The sequence below is a fragment of the Chionomys nivalis genome, chromosome 4 (assembly GCF_950005125.1).
Source record: "Chionomys nivalis chromosome 4, mChiNiv1.1, whole genome shotgun sequence".
Lineage (NCBI taxonomy): Eukaryota > Metazoa > Chordata > Mammalia > Rodentia > Cricetidae > Chionomys > Chionomys nivalis.
In genome coordinates this window covers 37,332,575-37,350,531 of record NC_080089.1, presented here as the reverse complement: position 1 = coordinate 37,350,531, position 17,957 = coordinate 37,332,575, and the positions used below count along the sequence as shown (strand labels likewise).

The 17,957-nt window shown below is 33.9% G+C and overlaps 2 protein-coding genes across 2 annotated transcripts; both read right to left on the bottom strand.

The window, feature by feature from the left end:
• Positions 1 to 4,942: 4,942 nt before the first annotated feature.
• LOC130872737 (olfactory receptor 145-like) lies at positions 4,943 to 5,908 on the bottom strand. Its single transcript, XM_057766948.1, has one exon. The coding sequence runs from the start codon at positions 5,891 to 5,893 to the stop codon at positions 4,943 to 4,945; it is 951 nt and encodes a 316-aa protein (XP_057622931.1). The 5' UTR covers positions 5,894 to 5,908.
• A 9,196-nt stretch (positions 5,909 to 15,104) lies between these two features.
• On the bottom strand, positions 15,105 to 16,049 carry LOC130872736 (olfactory receptor 145-like). Its single transcript, XM_057766946.1, has one exon. The coding sequence runs from the start codon at positions 16,038 to 16,040 to the stop codon at positions 15,105 to 15,107; it is 936 nt and encodes a 311-aa protein (XP_057622929.1). The 5' UTR covers positions 16,041 to 16,049.
• Between the last annotated feature and the right edge of the window lie 1,908 nt (positions 16,050 to 17,957).

Genomic DNA, 17,957 nt, shown 5'->3' with positions numbered 1-17,957 from the left:
TATCTATCATCTTTAAATACATATTAAAAATCTAGGACCACTTTTATTATGTTCTAGAGAGTATTTACTCATGCAAGAGTTGATAACAAAATCTCTTAAGTATATGAGGGTTTCACCTGCCTCATTGAAAGAGTGTAAGAGCCAGAAGAGATGGATGACACAAAAAAAATCCCAAGATCTTCCAAATCAACATGAGCAAAGCTCATATGAACTCACACAGACTGAGGAAGCACACACAGGTACTGCACAGGTCTGCACCAGGTCCTCTGCTTATATATTTTGTTTTATTGGATTATATTTTTATTTTGTTTTATTAAAATCGAGTGAATGTATGAATGAATTATATCTAGCCACTTGGGTAAAAGCTGACCTGTCATTTATACCCACTGGGAGAGAACAAATAAGTTTTTTTTTCAATGGAATAACACTGGGTATATGAACCACTCTGGGATAAGCCTTATGTTCATGAGCAGTTGACCAGTATATAATGGATGAACTCCAGCTTTTTGTGTTTTTATTTGGTTACTGTTTGTTGAGTTATTTATTGTTATTGTTGTTGTTGTTTGGTTTCTTCGTATTATTCTTTGTTTTGGGCTGTTTTTTTCTATTTAAGGGTTATTTTATCTGCTTTACTTATTTGGGAGATTGTAGTATTGAGGTGCATTTTTTAAAAGACAGATCTTAAATTTGGATGCATAGGGAAAGGAGAGGGTCTGGAAAATTTTGGAGAGAGAAAGAATATGATCCAAATATATTTAACTTTAGAATTGCTTTAAATAAAAATATAATAACTAGGAGAGAAAAATATCCATTTTCCTTAGAAATAATGAAAATGATGTCAAAAGAACTTTGAAGGTTTTTTTTTTTGAGCCTAAGGTCAAAGTTGTCCTATAGACTCTCAAAACATCATAAGCTATTCCTTTAGCTCTTGATGGCCCTACCACCCCAAGTTGGAAAGTAATTTCTGATTGCTGAATGTACCATGCATTTCTACACAGGAACTAGAGACTCAATTATGATTAGACTAGATATGATTAGATAGTTTAGGATACTAAAGAATAATTTTAATTCTGCAGAAGGAGCCATTCAATCTTCTAAAAGAGGGAAACAAGCAACAGCCTTTCTTTCCCATTATGATGCCAGTGAACGACAGCAATGACAAGAAGGATATAACTTGAATGGTGCAGCTGTGGCACAAATACTATGGCAGATTCTAACAAATCTAGTTGGATTCAAGACCCACTCAACAAAATGAAAATCATGTTCAATACTAGAAACCTTGTCAACTACCCAGAGCTGGTAAGGTCATAGAGGAGAACCTACAATGTCCAATTTAATAAGCCAGGATAAACTCTAACTAAATTCTAAATATTTTTTCTTATGCTCATATATAAGTACACTTCTTATCTATAATTAATAAAACTACTCTGTGCAACAGATGGAGCCCCTTATAGAAAATGGCAAACAATCAAGATAGTTGTACAATACATTCCTGGAGGTTGAGGATTCATTGCAGTAGAGCTGATGACATACTGTCAGAGCCAGAAGAGCAGGGAGTTTGTTGTGAGATTGTGTATCCTCAAAATGTCAGAAGCTACAGTGATGAAGTTTCACCAACATGGTGTATAACCATGATCTGAACAAGGATAATATCAATAGATGTGATAACATAAACTGAGAAAAGCTCAGTGGTCCTCAAACCCTAGACAAAATACTGAAGGCAGTTAAGGAATAATGAAAGCAGAGACAGCAATGGTTTCCTAGGGAAGAGAACAGCAATGGGTAAACAGTATGAAAATACCATCCTGGAAAACATGCATATATATCACATTACACAGGCAGGGAAGGTTATTATTTTATAGTTAGCATGTATATTCACATACATACACACATATGTGGGGGGAGTATATCAATAATTAAAGAAACAGATAATGAATTTGAAAAAAACCAAAAGAGAATATATTGGAAGAGGCATAAGAGGGAGGAAATTGAGAGGGAAATGATGTAATTATAACTTGAAAACAATATATTTAAATAAAAAGAAACTTGATGAGGATGAGGAAAAGTTATACTTTATCTTACACTTCAGTTAGCAATCTGTTACTGAGAGAAATAAGGAAAGGATCCTGGGGACGGGAACTGAAACAGAGGTTATGGAGTATCATTATGCACTGGCTTGTTCTTATGGCTTGTTCAGCTGCTTTCTTGTATAACTCAGGACCACCTGCCAAGGGGTGGCACTTCCAAAGTTGAACAAAACCTTTTTACATTATTCATCAGTCGAAGAGAGATAGAGAGACAGAGACACACACACAGAGAGAGAGAGAGACAGAGAGACAGAGACAGAGAGAGAGAGAGAGAGAGAGAGAGAGAGAGAGAGAGAGAGAGAGAGAGAAAGGTGTCCCAGCAGGCTGGTACACAGGGTAATCTTGTGAAGGCAAATGAAATAATAACCTTCTTTTACTCAACAGACCCATATTTGATGTGAATTTCATATGAAAAGAATAGTTAATTCCCTGTTATAATCTAGATTGCCTATTATTTTTCCTCAATGGGTCATTACCTAGATGAGACATTTAGCTTGGAAAACATTCCAAAATTCTTAAATGTTATTCTGTGTCTTTGGTTAGGAATTAATATATTATTTGCTTGATAGAGAGTACTGACCAAATTTGGTACCTTATTAGAGTCTTTTAGTCAACCTTAAAAATATAGATATTAATAATGTATACCTCCATGTGTGTAGAGCAATTATTTTAAAGACACCATGAATTTCTATGAATTGAGTACCACTAGCACCTCAGAGCCTTCTCTGTTCTCTGTGAATGTTGCTTTACCTTCTTCTCCTGTCTCCTTTATGATTCTGTTGAAAGTAGCCTCTGCATTTACCTTATAGATTCATGATCAAAATGGGTCCTAGTTATTTTCCTTTTGACCCACACATACAAAAAAGAAAGTAGAAAGAGCAAAACTAGCCATGGAATACTCTTTTAATGTCTGAATCTACCATAGGCAATGTTATTGAACACAAACTAGGGGAACATATGTTCCAAACGAGAGGGGAACAACTGCCTGCTGTGCCTAAATGACCTGATCTTATTCTTGCAATACAAGTGGCATGCAATTAAAGCAGATATGGCATCCAAGAATCCACTGCTCAACTGAAGACTCGTATAGGTATCAAAATCAAGAAACATGACATAAGGCACCTTTTACATTTATTATGTAGAGCAGCAGAAGTTATAAATGCATTCAAAAATTTCCAGTTAATAAAAAACCTACAAAATAGAAAATTTGGATGATAGTTCCTAGACGTTTTCTTAGTTCAGGATTTAGCTCAAGTTGTTTTCAGTACTTTTGTTTCCCCAAATTACTGTCTATCCTGATATAGTTTTTTTTCATAGTATATAAACTTTGTACAATCTATTCTCTGCCAAAAAAAAAAAAAAAAAAAAAAAACCTGCTTGCTCAGTTAAAAGGCACCTGAATCATTTTGGTTGGAACTCTTTTGTATGATAACTAAGATTCTGACTTAAGCCAACCATCCACTAACACAGTGGGCATCTTCTTTTCCCTCAAAAAGAAGCATTCAACTTATTTCATGAGGAAATAATAATGTAACAAAACCACAAGCAATAAAGCGATTCTATAACAACACTCAACAGAAAAACCTTAAGGAAGACATGTTACCTTATGTTTTATTTATTTCAGTGTAATAAAACTAAAAATATAGTGTAAAGCGGGAGGCATAAATCAATGACTGGAAGATTGATTAAGGATCCTTGTATGATTTTGTAAATTTTTGACTTACCTGAGCTTCAGTAGTCCATCACATGCTGAAGATATTTTTTAAAATTTAAATGTGTTGGTTTATATTTCTAAATTAATGTTATACATCTCACAGGTTAAGGTTTATTACATAGTATTTTCATGTGTGCAAGTGTTTCAAAAGTCAGTATGGAAAGGTACATATATACAACATAGAAATCTAAAAGGGATATTTTCTCACTCAGTAGACAAAGACAAGAAAGCAGGCAGAGTGTAACATTAAGCAACTATTTCAAGTAGCAAATATGATTGGTCTTGTAATTGTTGTAATAAGAGCGGCAGGGCTGCGTCCCCGGCACCCGGCCGCCCGCATGGCTTATGCCCCAAAATAATTACACAGAAACTGTATTCTTTTAAACACAGCCTGGCCCATTAGCTCCAGCCTCTTATTGGATAGCTCTTACGTGTTGATCTAACCCATTTCTAATATTCTGTGTAGCACCATGAGCTGGCTTACCAGGAAAGATCTTAACCTGCGTCTGTCTGGAGTGGGAGAATCATGGTGACTCACTGACTCGGTTTCTTTCTCCCAGCATCCTGTTCTGTTCACTCCGCCTATCTTAATTCTACCCTATCAGAGGCCAAGCAGTTTCTTTATTAATTAACCAATAAAAGCAACAGATAGAAAGATGACCCACCTCCATCATGCAATGAAGTATAATTATCACAAATATACAATGACAATAAAGTATAACATAATTTTGTTTACTATCTATAATTATAATTAACAAATCAAAATATATCAAATGTTATTCTTTTTTTTTTTTTTTTTTTTTTTTTTGAGACAGGGTTTCTCTGTGATTTTGGAGCCTGTCCTGGAACTGGCTCTTATAGACCAGGCTGGTCGCGAACTCACAGAGATCCGCCTGCCTCTGCCTCCCTCTGCCTCCCGAGTGCTGGGATTAAAGGCGTGCGCCACCACCGCCCAGCTCAAATGTTATTCTTAAGGTATAATGATTAAGAGAAAATGTATATATTAAAAAGAAACAGCCTATTGTAAAATAGTTACAAACAAGTCAATATCAATATCCAATTTTTACTCCCCATATTAAGAAATCACAATGAAATAAAGCTGTCACCAAAAGTAAACTTAGAAAACCTGTCTGTGTTGTGTTTAAAAAAACAGTAGATTGTGACTAAACATTCTGTTTAGGGTTTTTTTCAAGGCAACTTTGACATCTTTGTTCCTCAAGCTGTAGATTAAAGGGTTCATCATAGGAACCACGATGCTGTAAAATATGGAAGAGAACTTTGCCTCACCCATAGATACAGCTGAAGAAGGTTTGAGATACATAAATGCACTTGATCCAAAGAACATAGAAACAGCAATTATATGGGAACTGCAAGTGCTGAAGGCTTTAGACCTGCCTTCAGTGGATCTTATTTTGAGGATGGAGGAGAGGATGAAGCCATAAGAGGTAAAGATGATGACTGTGGGCACAATGATGTCTTTTCCTGTCACAATGAATAGCTCTATCTCATTGACATAAGTACTGGTACAGGACAGCTGCAGTAAAGGGAGAAGATCACAGAAATAGTGATTGATGGTGTTTGCATCACAGAAGGTTAGTCTCAGGACACAACCAGTATGGATCATCGCACCAGAAAGTCCCATGAAGTATGAACCAAGCATTAGATAGGAACATGTCTTTGGAGACATGACAGCACTATACAAGAGTGGATTGCAAATAGCCACATAGCGATCATAGGCCATTGCTGTCAGCACATAACATTCAGAAATGGCAAAAAAACCAAAGAAGTAGAATTGGGTCATGCATCCCATGTAAGAGATAATGTTCTTCTCTAGTGTAAAGTTCATTAGCATTTTGGGTGTGATCAAAGATGAATAACAGAGATCTATGAAGGACAAGTTAAAGAGGAAAAAGTACATGGGTTTGTGAAGGTGAGGATTTAACACAATTAAAATTATCAAAGCGAAATTCCCAAATGCAGTTATCATATATGTTATTAGAAAAATTAAGAACAGGGGCATTTGAAGATCAGGCTGGTCTGTTAACCCCAAGAGAATGAATTCAGTTACTGAAGAACCATTTACTAGAGCCATTCTTTGTTCAAGAATCTGTAGACATAATAGAATCTCATAGGTCTTCCAATAAAATTTTTTCTTACAAAGTTGAGATATAAGTAGGGGGTATCTGCAAAGAACAAGCTGATATCAGTAAAACCACCTCACACTATCATGAAGTGAAATGACAGTCACTTTCCATGTTAGAATATAGTTAAATAAAGCTGAAAATATTTATAACTCTGTGCATTGCTGAGCTCGTATATCTTTTGTGCTATTATGATTAATTAACGAGTAGGAGAAAAAGGTGAAATGGAATACACCAGGATAGAATTCCTTTTACTATCTTGCCTTCAATCCCCGAGGTTGCTCTTAATAATGAAAGGAATTTTAAAAACTTGGTGCTGACCACAGTTTGAATGTTAATGTGTGATGTTAATGTCAAGAAATCTGTTCCAATAAAAACATGAAAGAACCAGAGTTTAAGTTACTGCCAATAAACCTCATGAATGTAGAGGAATATGAGATCTATCAGTGGAGATGTATATCACTAAGACACCAAAAATGGAGTGACAACCCAGTCTCTGGTCATCCTGATCATCTTTCCAGGAACTCTACTTGTATCTTAAGATTGAACACTGTGAAAAAGGGGATCTTATGATTCTTCTCAAACTGAAACCATATGTAAACCTAATTTTTAGCACAGTTGACAAAAGTCCTCTATAATCTCCCATTATATATGTATAATCTAGAAGAGTTTTTGAAACAGAAATGGAGCAGTAGGATTATGACTGATGGCCCCCGTGAAGTAAAAATCAGACACATGTGCTAAATGGAAAGGAAATTCTATTGCAAATTATAAACAGATTCTGGGAGTCTGAATTCAGCATGATTCCAAGAGTTAAGAATTTTGTAATGTTTGCTACAGAATACGAATTAAATGTAAAATATGTACTTACCATATATTTCATTTTTGCACATTAATGATAAGCAATATCTTAAATAAAAAAGAAAATGATACCCAGAATAGATTTTGAAACTTACCCTATTGAAGAGATAAAACCTCGTTGAAACTTAATCATTGTTATTCATTAGTTTTCCTAGAAGGGTAATATTAGGCTCTGAGCCTTTAGTTCCTTTGATTTTTAAAAGGATGATGTAAAAAATAATCATATCCCAGAATGCCTTCTGATCCATTGCTCATAATTCATAAAACTGCTATCTAGGCTATGGAAATGTCAGAAGAAAAATTAACAGTGCTCCCTTTATCACACATGTCATTTGGTGAGACTTCAGAAAACTCACATGGGTATCATTTCATTTTCCACTTGAAGTAATCAAGGCAAAATGTTTATCAGTCTCTTCCCAATAAGCACATCACAAAAGCAGAAAATGAGGTGAATACATTTATATGCTAGACTATGGTGCACCTTTATCTCCTAAGAGATTGAATATTTTAACCAGACTTGAACATCTCTATAGGGATTTTACTTCTTTCATGCTTGAGCAAATATTAAAATCCCATCTTCCAATAATTTCTTATCATAAAGAAATTTATTGCATGTTTCATTATCTCTGTGCTTTATTTCTAATATTAAAAAATCTATTTCCTAAGATTTATTACTTTTTCAAAAAATCAAATAAATATGGTAACACACTTAATGCATTATCTCCCTTAATCATTTTTTAAAAAATCCAATTGCCTTTGTTTGTACGCTTAGATGTATCCTAGGACCTTGTATACATTAGACAAGTGTTTTACCACCCAGCTACTTTCCAGGCTCCAAAACCATTATTTATATGTTGTATAATTTCATATTTTTACATGAGTGTTAATTTACTGTATTATTATCCCTTTAGATGAAGAAAAGCAATAGTCTCATTCTTGCAGGGTTCTGTGTTTGAATTCTCAGCCTATATCTCCTCACTAATATAATAATTTGGAAAAGTTACTTGATGATTCGTGACCTATGGTTTTTCTGGTTAACCTATGGAGGATAAACACACTGTGGCATTTCTTGGATTATTGTGTCAAAATATTGGATGAAATATTTCCCTGCACAACAGAAATAGTGAAATTTCACATATAAATGAGCTTTTGGGTATATAAAATGCTATGACCAGATAATGCCATGAGGAGTTTAAAATACTCTAATTTTAAAATATATTTAAACCTATACATGAATATAAGGTTGGTTCTACTAATAATACTGGACATAGAAATTCTGGAAATGTTCAAACTACAACTTGTCAGGTATCATTCATGATGTTGTATTAGTAATAGATTACCAATAAGATTACTGTGAAAATATTCTTGCCACATCTTTCCTGTTGCAAAAAAAAATAACCAGTGCAATGTCATTCTATCTTGTTACTTTGATTTATATTTGTTCATAGTACATAAGTCAGATATCACATATTTTGTGGTCTTTGATATTCTGTTTTATGCTCTAATAAAATATTCTCACATTATCTAAATATTGTCCATGGGTTTCATGTAGATATCCATATTGTTTCTATATGTAAATTCATTTATTAGAAAATATTATGAATCATTTAAATATTGGTAAAGAAGCATGTTATTATATACTGAAACTTTTGAGATCACCTCGAAACAATTATAAATTTTATTCCATCTTGTCTTATCCAGAAGCTTTCATGATTAACTGTGTTGCACAGTAAGACCCAATATCAAAAATATAATCTCCCCCTACAAATTGGAGAAGGAAAATTATTTAAAATTGAATTAAAGTATAGTTCCCACAGTATAGTAAGTATTGTCCAACTTTTTATGCAAAAGAATACATAATTTATGGTCTGTAGGACACTGTTATATGAAAAGTCTGTTTTTGTCAAACAGTAAATAAGTTTGGAAAACTTCTACCAAACTTTACTTTTATATATTTAGTTTATACCATAGTTATGTAAGTATTTTCCATTACAAATGGAGCCTGGGGATCAATGAAGGACACAAAATGGCAGGGTAATAAAAGGAGAAAGATTGAATCAATAATTGTATAATTACATGTACCTCAACCTTTCTATTTCTTAAATTTTGTATGTATAGATATAAGTGGGTATGTCATGTTATATATTTGGTTTGTGTGCCTGTATGTATGCATGAAAGCCACAGGAACACCTCTCATGTCTTCTTCTATCACTATTCTTATTCTTTGAGACAAAATCACACATTAATAATGGAGCTAGATTGGTGCCTGACTCCCCATATCTTGGAGATATGCACACAGCCACAGCTGGCTTTTCATGTGAGGGCTGGGGTCTTGAACTCATGTCTCATGCTTCTTTCACAAGTACTTTTACTTTATTAGTGACAGAATTTATTAGCTTTTCAAATAATAAGGGTGGGTCAATATATTAAAAAACAAGATGTGAATATAAGCAAATATATCAAGAGTTTGACCCACACTGCCAATCACTTTCTGATGACTGCACTGAAACTTAAGATCTCATCTTGGATGCTTTCTTAGGTCAAGGTGAAGGCTGAAGCTATTGTACTCATTGCTAGTGATTCTCTGAAGTTGGGGAGCATTAAAAGATTTTATTCTCTATCCTACGTCATTGTTTGAGTTCTCAAAACCCATGAGACTGTGGATACAACCTCAGGTTTTACTCTGATTTTATGAGGTATGCCAAAACTTTGGAAACCATCATAAATTGACTTATTTGTCAAGAAACTTGTAATGTCTGGGCTACTTGATTCTGAATGTCAAATAATACTCTGAGACACTGAGCTGAATGTCAGTCTCCACTCACATTAAATTTGTTCTCTGTCTATACCTTATGCTCTATCCAAGTCACTATGCCATTTTGTCCTTATGTACTTTCTGTTTCTTTGATAAAACATACTAACAAAAGCAAATTTAAGTTACCAATGGTTGTCATTGTGGATAAGTCAAAGCAGGAACTAGAGGAAGCTATTCATTATCACAGTTAAGAGCAGAAAAATACTGAATGCATATATCTCTATACTCATCTCATTTTGTTCACTCTTTTATAGTCCTGGACCCAAACCTAAGGAATTGTGCGTGCTGCCCAAAATGGCACACACATCAATTAGGATAGTCAAGCTGATCTCTAGTTATGTCCACAGGCCAACATGATCTAGACTATCTTTATTTGAAACTGTCTTCTCAGTTGATTCTACAACTTTGAAAATAATTTTGCCATCAAGCTAATTGTAAACATCTCCAAATATCAGAGCCAGCATATTATAAAGGAGGAATCTCCTCTCGTGAGTTTCCAATTGATTTTTGAGAAACAGAAAGACCAATACATAAGACACGGTGAGGAAAACTGCATGCCACCTTTTCTGTGGTCTATCATACCATTATCATATATCTCCACATTTATCTTGGACAGTAGTAACTCTACTACCCAGCAAAAAATGTTTGCCAGACTGATTATTCACCACGCTCCAAATCACTTGGAAAGATATATGCTCAACTGACTATATTTAATGCGATTTCTGTGTTCAGACATGCATGTTTTCTACAAAAAGCAAAATACATTAAGTCTCTTCCCTTATCAAGGGCTCATGTAAATTAATCATGAAGCATACTAGTGATAGTGACACAAAAAGAATCTGTGGACTGATGGGAGAATTGCGTGATGATATCGATAACGTTTACATAATTAGTTTGGGGTTAATTTTAAACTACATCATTTGAAGTTATATAATATAGGATGTAAATATCCAACATGCCAAAACTCAAATTAACTTACATGTTGATACACGTTGTGCATAGTTTTTGTTGGGTGTGCATAGTATATTGTTAGAATCTCAAAGTTATTTATGTTCTACAAATTCTGAAATGGGGTACACTCTTGTTTTTTTTTATAGAAAGAAGTATGCAGAGAGAGTGACCAATTGAGTCAATATATATTTATGCTTGTAATGAGCATGTGGTTTCTATGGAACCCAAGGTTAAATATGAGAAGTGTCTTTACCTTAATGAGCTGAGACAGAGAAGTAAGTCCCTATGACAGACATATGGTTGAAGTCACATATCCATTTCATATAATCATAAGGTTTTAAATATGTCTTCCTGTGTTTGTGTCTATATATGTGTCTAAATATGTACAAATGTATATATATATGCACATGAATATTTACATATATTTTTCTAGGTTCAATATAAACAGAAGTAAAATGTTCTTAACAAAGGTTAAAGAAAGGAGAAATAAATAGCATATATGAATCAGTTTATGTGTTATTTTTTATAATATTTTTGAGATTATGTTATAATTATATTATTTCTACATTTTCTTTCATCCCTCCAAACCTTCTCATGTACCACCACTTTTTACTCTCAAATTCATGCCCTCTTTTTCTTTAATAATTTCTTTGTCAGGAGTATTATTAATATACAAATTTTAAATGAAATTTTTATTAAGTCTGTCAAACACATTTTATATATGTACACATGTGTATATGTATATATAATGTGTATACATTCATCCATATATATAATTACATATGTGTGTGTGTGTGTGTGTGTGTGTGAATGTGTGTGTGTCAAATAATTATTTGCTTTTCATGGTGGGGACTACAAGACACACATGGTAACAAAGAGAATCCTTCAGAATCTAGGTAAGCTTACCATGTATGTAACTCAGTGATGAAAGTTAAGTCTTAAAGAAGACCTCACAGTTGTTTTACATCTGACTGCCCAGATTCCCAGTAGAGTGCAACTGGTCATGTCCTTGCAGTATCAACCCAGACCAGCAGTAGCTAGCTCTGAGAATGCTTAATTAATTACATTTAAAATATAGTTATGCAATTTATCCCACCTGTAAGTAATAATATTTTTGCTATAGTCTAAATTTATTATGTTCCCCATTAAAGTGTAAGCATCATTTTTTCAGAATAAAGACAAATCAGAACTTGCCATTACCACTGTAGCTCTCAGCTGTAACACTATCAATGTAATTATATTTTCTTTCACAGTATCTATACTTTCCTTAACACATAAACAACAAAGAATTATCCCTTTTTCCAAAGTGTTTGGAAATACTCAGCAGGTCTATTACAATTTTGGAAAACTCCAAGTGTATAAACAGATTAAAATGTCAAATTAATTAAGTAGTTTCAATCTCTCCAGTTTTGCTTCTCTTAAATTTTGCAAAGTATGTTTTTGCTATTAAAAATAAATTCCACAAGAAACCATAAAGTATGGAAGTTAATTATGCAAGAAACTGATTCTTTCTGAAGATGTATCAGACTTAACTGCATTCTGTGGGTCTTCCAATGACTGATAAGTGATGTAGCTAAATTCCCTTTCTTTAGCTTTGAGTTGTCACACAAACTTTTAGGAGTGGACACACCCCTGAAAGAATTGCAAAGTGTTTAAATATTACAAATAGTATTTTCTTATTTCAATACATCCTTATTCAAAACACAATTTGAGCAATTAAAAAAAAAAAGAAAAGTAAGGATTTTCCTTCAGTTTTACTTCTTCTACAGAGGACAACCTCACCTTCCAATGGGAACTGAGTTGTGTTGAGCCGAAGTCAGGCATTTAACCATGATGCAAATAGAAGTAACTGAGATAGTATACCATCCATATTCAATTTTTATATACATACTTTATTGTTTCTTGTGGAATTCTTAATGTAAAGTAGAAAACACTAAAACTTAGTAGGAAGTTATTACAATTGTCCTGGAGAGTATTTAAACTGGGACATTCTGCAGCTGAAAAAAATCTTATCTCAGTCATTTCCTATCATTTCCTTGTTAGGAAAATGAACTGTAACTGGGGTGCTAGCTATCATCTCAGGGGGAGGTCTGAGCTTATATCCTGGCACAGACAAAGAATTGAAGTCTAGCGAAGACAGATAGGCTCTAGAGAAGCAAAAATAATAACAACTTTTTCCCTTCCAGATAGGAAGAGCACTATGAGTGGGAGTCCACTCAGGCTGAGTATTTTACTGGATTTTTGGTCCTCAAGCTTCCCCTATGAGCTCTCCATATGCAATTTTTCCTTGTGATGTCTCCTGAGAGGAAGAAGATGCTGTCTCAGGGTAATGCTCTCGCTTTCCTGGTCTTACTATGTCCCTCTAATGTTCCTTCATTAACTCTAAACATTCTCCCAGAAGGACTTTTCTACAATATAAGTTATTCCATAAACATACTTTCAAATTTGCTTTACTTTTCAATTCAAGTGGGATTTTAAAGTCAATTCTATATGAGAATGTTGAAAAAACAAGAAATGCAGAATTAATTTAGTTTTATCTAGTTCCTAATTTACTTCAGACTTAAATTTTCTTTAGTATTAAATAACATAAGTCAATGTCATTACCAGGGAACTCGTACATTCATTGTATTTCTAGATATTTCTTTAGTAGAAAGTGTTTCCATTTTTTTCCTTATGTTCAATTTCACTAAATCACATTTCTATTGCAATGTATTTTGTCTACTAATGCTATTGCATACAAAATTGCACAAAAATATTTGCATTTTCAATAATTCTCTAAAAATCTTATGAGTTTATGCTATTTTGCTTTCTTCTGCTGTGATAAAAGACCAAGAACATCAGTTTGCAGTGGGAGGGTTTATTTCATCTTAGACTTCTTGGGACCTTAATATATGACTTAAGGAAATCAAAGCAGGAACTCAAGGCAGGGACCTTATAGCAAAGGCTGAGGGATGCTCAGTACTGGTCTTCTTTAGGCTCACATTCAATGACCTTCTTATATTTCCCAGGACCTGCACAAGAGTAGTAATGCATACACTGGAGTTGGGCCCACCCACATCAAGGAACAATCAAGAACACTCACAAAGATTTGCCTGAATGTCAGTCAGTTATAAATGTCTCTTCGGTGATGCTTCTTCTCAAATGTCTCAAATTGACAGAAAAGATTAGTTTCACACCTTATCTAAATGCCTCTTAAAACACTTTGTACTCAGGCCCCTGATAAAATCAATCATGTTTAACTTCATCAGCAAACATGTATCATTTGTTTTTAGAAAAGAAAAAAGCAACAGCTTGACTCAATAAATATTGTTGCCAAAAAATGCCTAAGAGAATTTATAGATCATCAGCAAAGAAAACAAGCACAGGTTAAATGAGTCATCCTATTTTATTTTAGGTGGAAGGTATATTGAAAAAGATGGTAGGCTTGAAATCAAAGGTCCAAAGGTTCATGAACTTTCTTTAAAAATTCTATGTAATTAGGTAAACTATTAATCTCCAGAGCTTCAATATTATGTTTGTAATAGTGGATTTTAGCAAAAAAAGTGCTTGTTTATATTTACAAAATAAAAATCAGACATGTTGTTAGAACAGTATTCTATGTACTTTAGTATACCTGCAATATAAATCATAGACAATGCTCAATGTGGAAGTATCAATACCTATTAAATACTGGCAATAGAGGGTAATGCATTCTTCTCCAATAGAGAATCAAAAGAAAAGAACACAGAGACATAAAGAGGCTTCCATATTTCATTTCTAAGGCAAATATGGCCAGTTTTTCACATAGCCATACAGACAACTTATTATTATTTTTTGGTCAATGGGAAAACTGTTCAGTTTCTACATATGTGCTGTGATAATGTCTATAATAACAAAGACCCAAGTGGAAGCACTACTTAGTGCTATTCTGAAAGAGATAAAATGATCAATTTTACACACATTGAGTAAACAAAGCCTATATAAAATACTGCGAACAAGTAATTTCCAATTTCAATGAATGTGAGAAGAGAGAAAACTGATGTACTGACGTGAAAATATTTTAAACAGAACATAATAAATATAATATATCACAAGGAAATATATTAAGTACAAAAATATGCTACAATGAGAGGGCCCACTGTCCAGGCCACTCAGCTAGCTTACACTCAAAATAACCACAAGATACTGTATTAATTAAAACACTTCTTTGTCCATTAGCTCTAGTTTCTTATTGGCTAATTCTTACATCTTAATTTAACCCATTTCTATTAATCTCTGTATTGCCATGTGACTGTGACTTACTAGCAAGATTCTAACCAGAGTCTGTCTCAGGCAGAAAGATCCATGGCATCTCTCACTCTGCCCTTCTTCCCAGCATTCAGTTCTGTCTTCTCTGCCTACCTAAGTTCTGCCCTATCAGGCCCAAAACAGTTTCTTCACATATTAACCAATAAAAACAACACATGAGCAGAAGAACCTCCTACACCCAAAATAACGCATTAAAAATATAGCAAACAGATAATCTCTCCATGGTTTAATTACAGGCATAGATAGATTCAGTTTCTGAATAATACAGTCAAGGTTTTTCTCAAAGCTATTTTAACATCTTTGTTCCTCAAACTGTAGATTAAAGGGTTCATCATGGGAACCACAACGGTATAAAAAATAGAATAATATTTGCCCTTACCCATAGATACAGCTGAGGTAGGTTTGAGATACATGAATGCACCTGATCCAAAGAACAGACAAACGGCAAGCATATGGGAACTGCAGGTGCTGAAGGCTTTGGACCTGCCTTCAGTGGATCTTATTTTGAGGATGCTGGTGAGGATGAAGCCATATGATGTAAAGATAATGACCGTAGGCATGATGATGTCTTTTCCTGTTACAATGAATAGCTCTATCTCATTGACATAGGTGCTGGTGCAGGAGAGCTGTAGCAAAGGGAGGACATCACAGAAATAGTGGTTTATGATGTTCCCCTCACAGAATGTCAGTCTCAGGATGCAGCCAGTGTGGATCATGGCACCAGAAAATCCCATCAAATATGAACCAAGCATTAGATAGAAACATACCTTTGGAGACAAAGTAGCATTGTACAAGAGTGGATTGCAGATAGCCACATAGCGATCATAGGCCATTGAAGTCAGCACATAGCACTCAGAAATGACAAAGAAACAAAAGAAGTATAGCTGGGTCATACATTCCATGTAAGAGATAACATTCTTTTCTTGTGTAAAGTTCATCAGCATTTTGGGTATAATCACAGAAGAATAACAGAGGTCAATGCAAGACAAGTTAAACAGGAAAAAATACATGGGGGTGTGGAGGTGAGAATTTAGAAGTATTACAATGATCAAGGTTAAATTCCCCAATGCAGTGATCATGTATATTACCAGAAAAAGAAGAAACAATGGTGTTTTGAGGTCAGGTTGGTCTGTTACCCCCAAGAGAATAAATTCAGTTACCAAAGAATCATTTTCCCAAGCCATTCTTCTTGCAAAGATCCTGTGGAGACAGAAAAATAAGTGAAATTTTATTAAAAGAAGAATTCAAAAACACATCTCCCCTTCAAACGTCAGTTTCTTGCTGGAATGTCAAAAGCCAAAGAGTTTCAAAATGTTGATCCCACCTTTCAAGCTACCACAATAAGGAACAATATTGTCTTCCTCTATTATCATGTCAGAGGTTAAATACAGTAAAGAGTTTCACTAATACACCTCAGAGCTTAGCCCTAATATGCTAATTTGACTACTTGAAAATTGAAAGACAAAGGGCAAAAAATGCACAAGGATCTAATTGTCCCTTTGTCTTCTACTTCATTCTTTGTGGTTTCTGTTTGTTCTTGACACAGAGAAAAGTTTTAGGAATGTGGTGGTAACCTAAATCCAGATTGGCCTTCAGTATACTTAGAATCGTTACCAGTATTTCTAACGTCAAGCAGAAGAAATCAAGTCTGTGACTAGTTATGGTACAGATATTGTCACAAAAATTCCTAGTTCAGAGAAATTGCCATGTGGAATGAAAATGTAGTATATTGAATGAACCACTGCAATTTGCATTTCTGCTAACTCAAAACATTCTCTCTGTATATATCTAGGATATTTTTCTCTGAATTTCTCTTGAAACTTATGAGCCTTCAAATTACTTATACAAGGTATAAAAGCACAAGTAATTGATTGTGGGAATCATTGTTGGTACAAAGCCACTATTCAAATATAAAAAGCAAAAATAACAACAAAAATACTCACATTAAAAGAAATATGGCATCATCTCCTCTATCCACATTTTTATATACAAAGAAGAATTTTGGAAGATGGAGGTAATGGGGGAGAAAAGTTCTCAAAGAAAAAAGCTTGATTTTGTAAAATAAAAAGGGTTTAGAAATTTAACCCTCAACATATTAACATCAATTAATGGTAATTTGATTAGAAAATTTACCTTAATCTATCTCCTCATTGTAGGTATACTTCTACAAACACACAAATGTCTATCAACATAAAGGAGAAGCATATGTGAGTGAATTAGCTGCAGTTCTCGGTGATTTCACCAAGACTTTGTGGTGTCCATGGGTATTGTACATCATAAACCCTATTACATGTGATTTATTTTCAGTATGTCTTCCATAAAATTTAATATTTTAGTAATGAATAGGTTTTAAAACTTACCTTAATTAAGAGAGAAATCTTGTAGAAACTTTTGTTGGTATTTTACCCTATTATTCAAGAAAGATAGTATCTTGCTCCAAAGCAAGAATTCCTTTTATGCTACAAGGATGCCGCCTAAAATTACGTTTTTGGGGTGCTCTGGACACCTTTTTGATTAGCTGTTATATTTAATAATTATAGTCCTGATCCACTGAAAGGAAATAAAAAGAATCAAACTGTTTTTATTTTTATCATTCTCAACTCTTACAGGAACCCCAGACATCTCATGTAAGATCAAGTGCATAAAGAAATTAGTTATAAACAAGAAAGAGTCTTTCATAGCTTTTTCCTAGCAAATATCTTGGAGATATAAAAGGAGATTAGGTGATGGCATTTAAACTCTTACTCATTATGAGCCTTTTCTCCTTGGAGACTAAATAGTCAGCTGTATTCTTTTCTTTAGGGATTATACATCCTCCATAGCTGAGTCAAAACTGAACTCCCATCTTCCAGTTACCTTCTCTATAGGGGAAATCTATTGTTTTGGTTATTTCTCAGGCTCTTTTTAAACCACGTCTTTAATGTTAATATTTAATAGATTCTACCCCCCAGGGTTTCTTAAACCTAGGTATAAAGATTTCCATATTATGTCATAACATGCTTCAGGTATTCTTGCAAGAATTTCTTGTAAATATATTTTTAAATATATTTCCCCTCGCTTTATATTTGTTTTGTGTATTTCTTCATTATACTTCTGTGGAT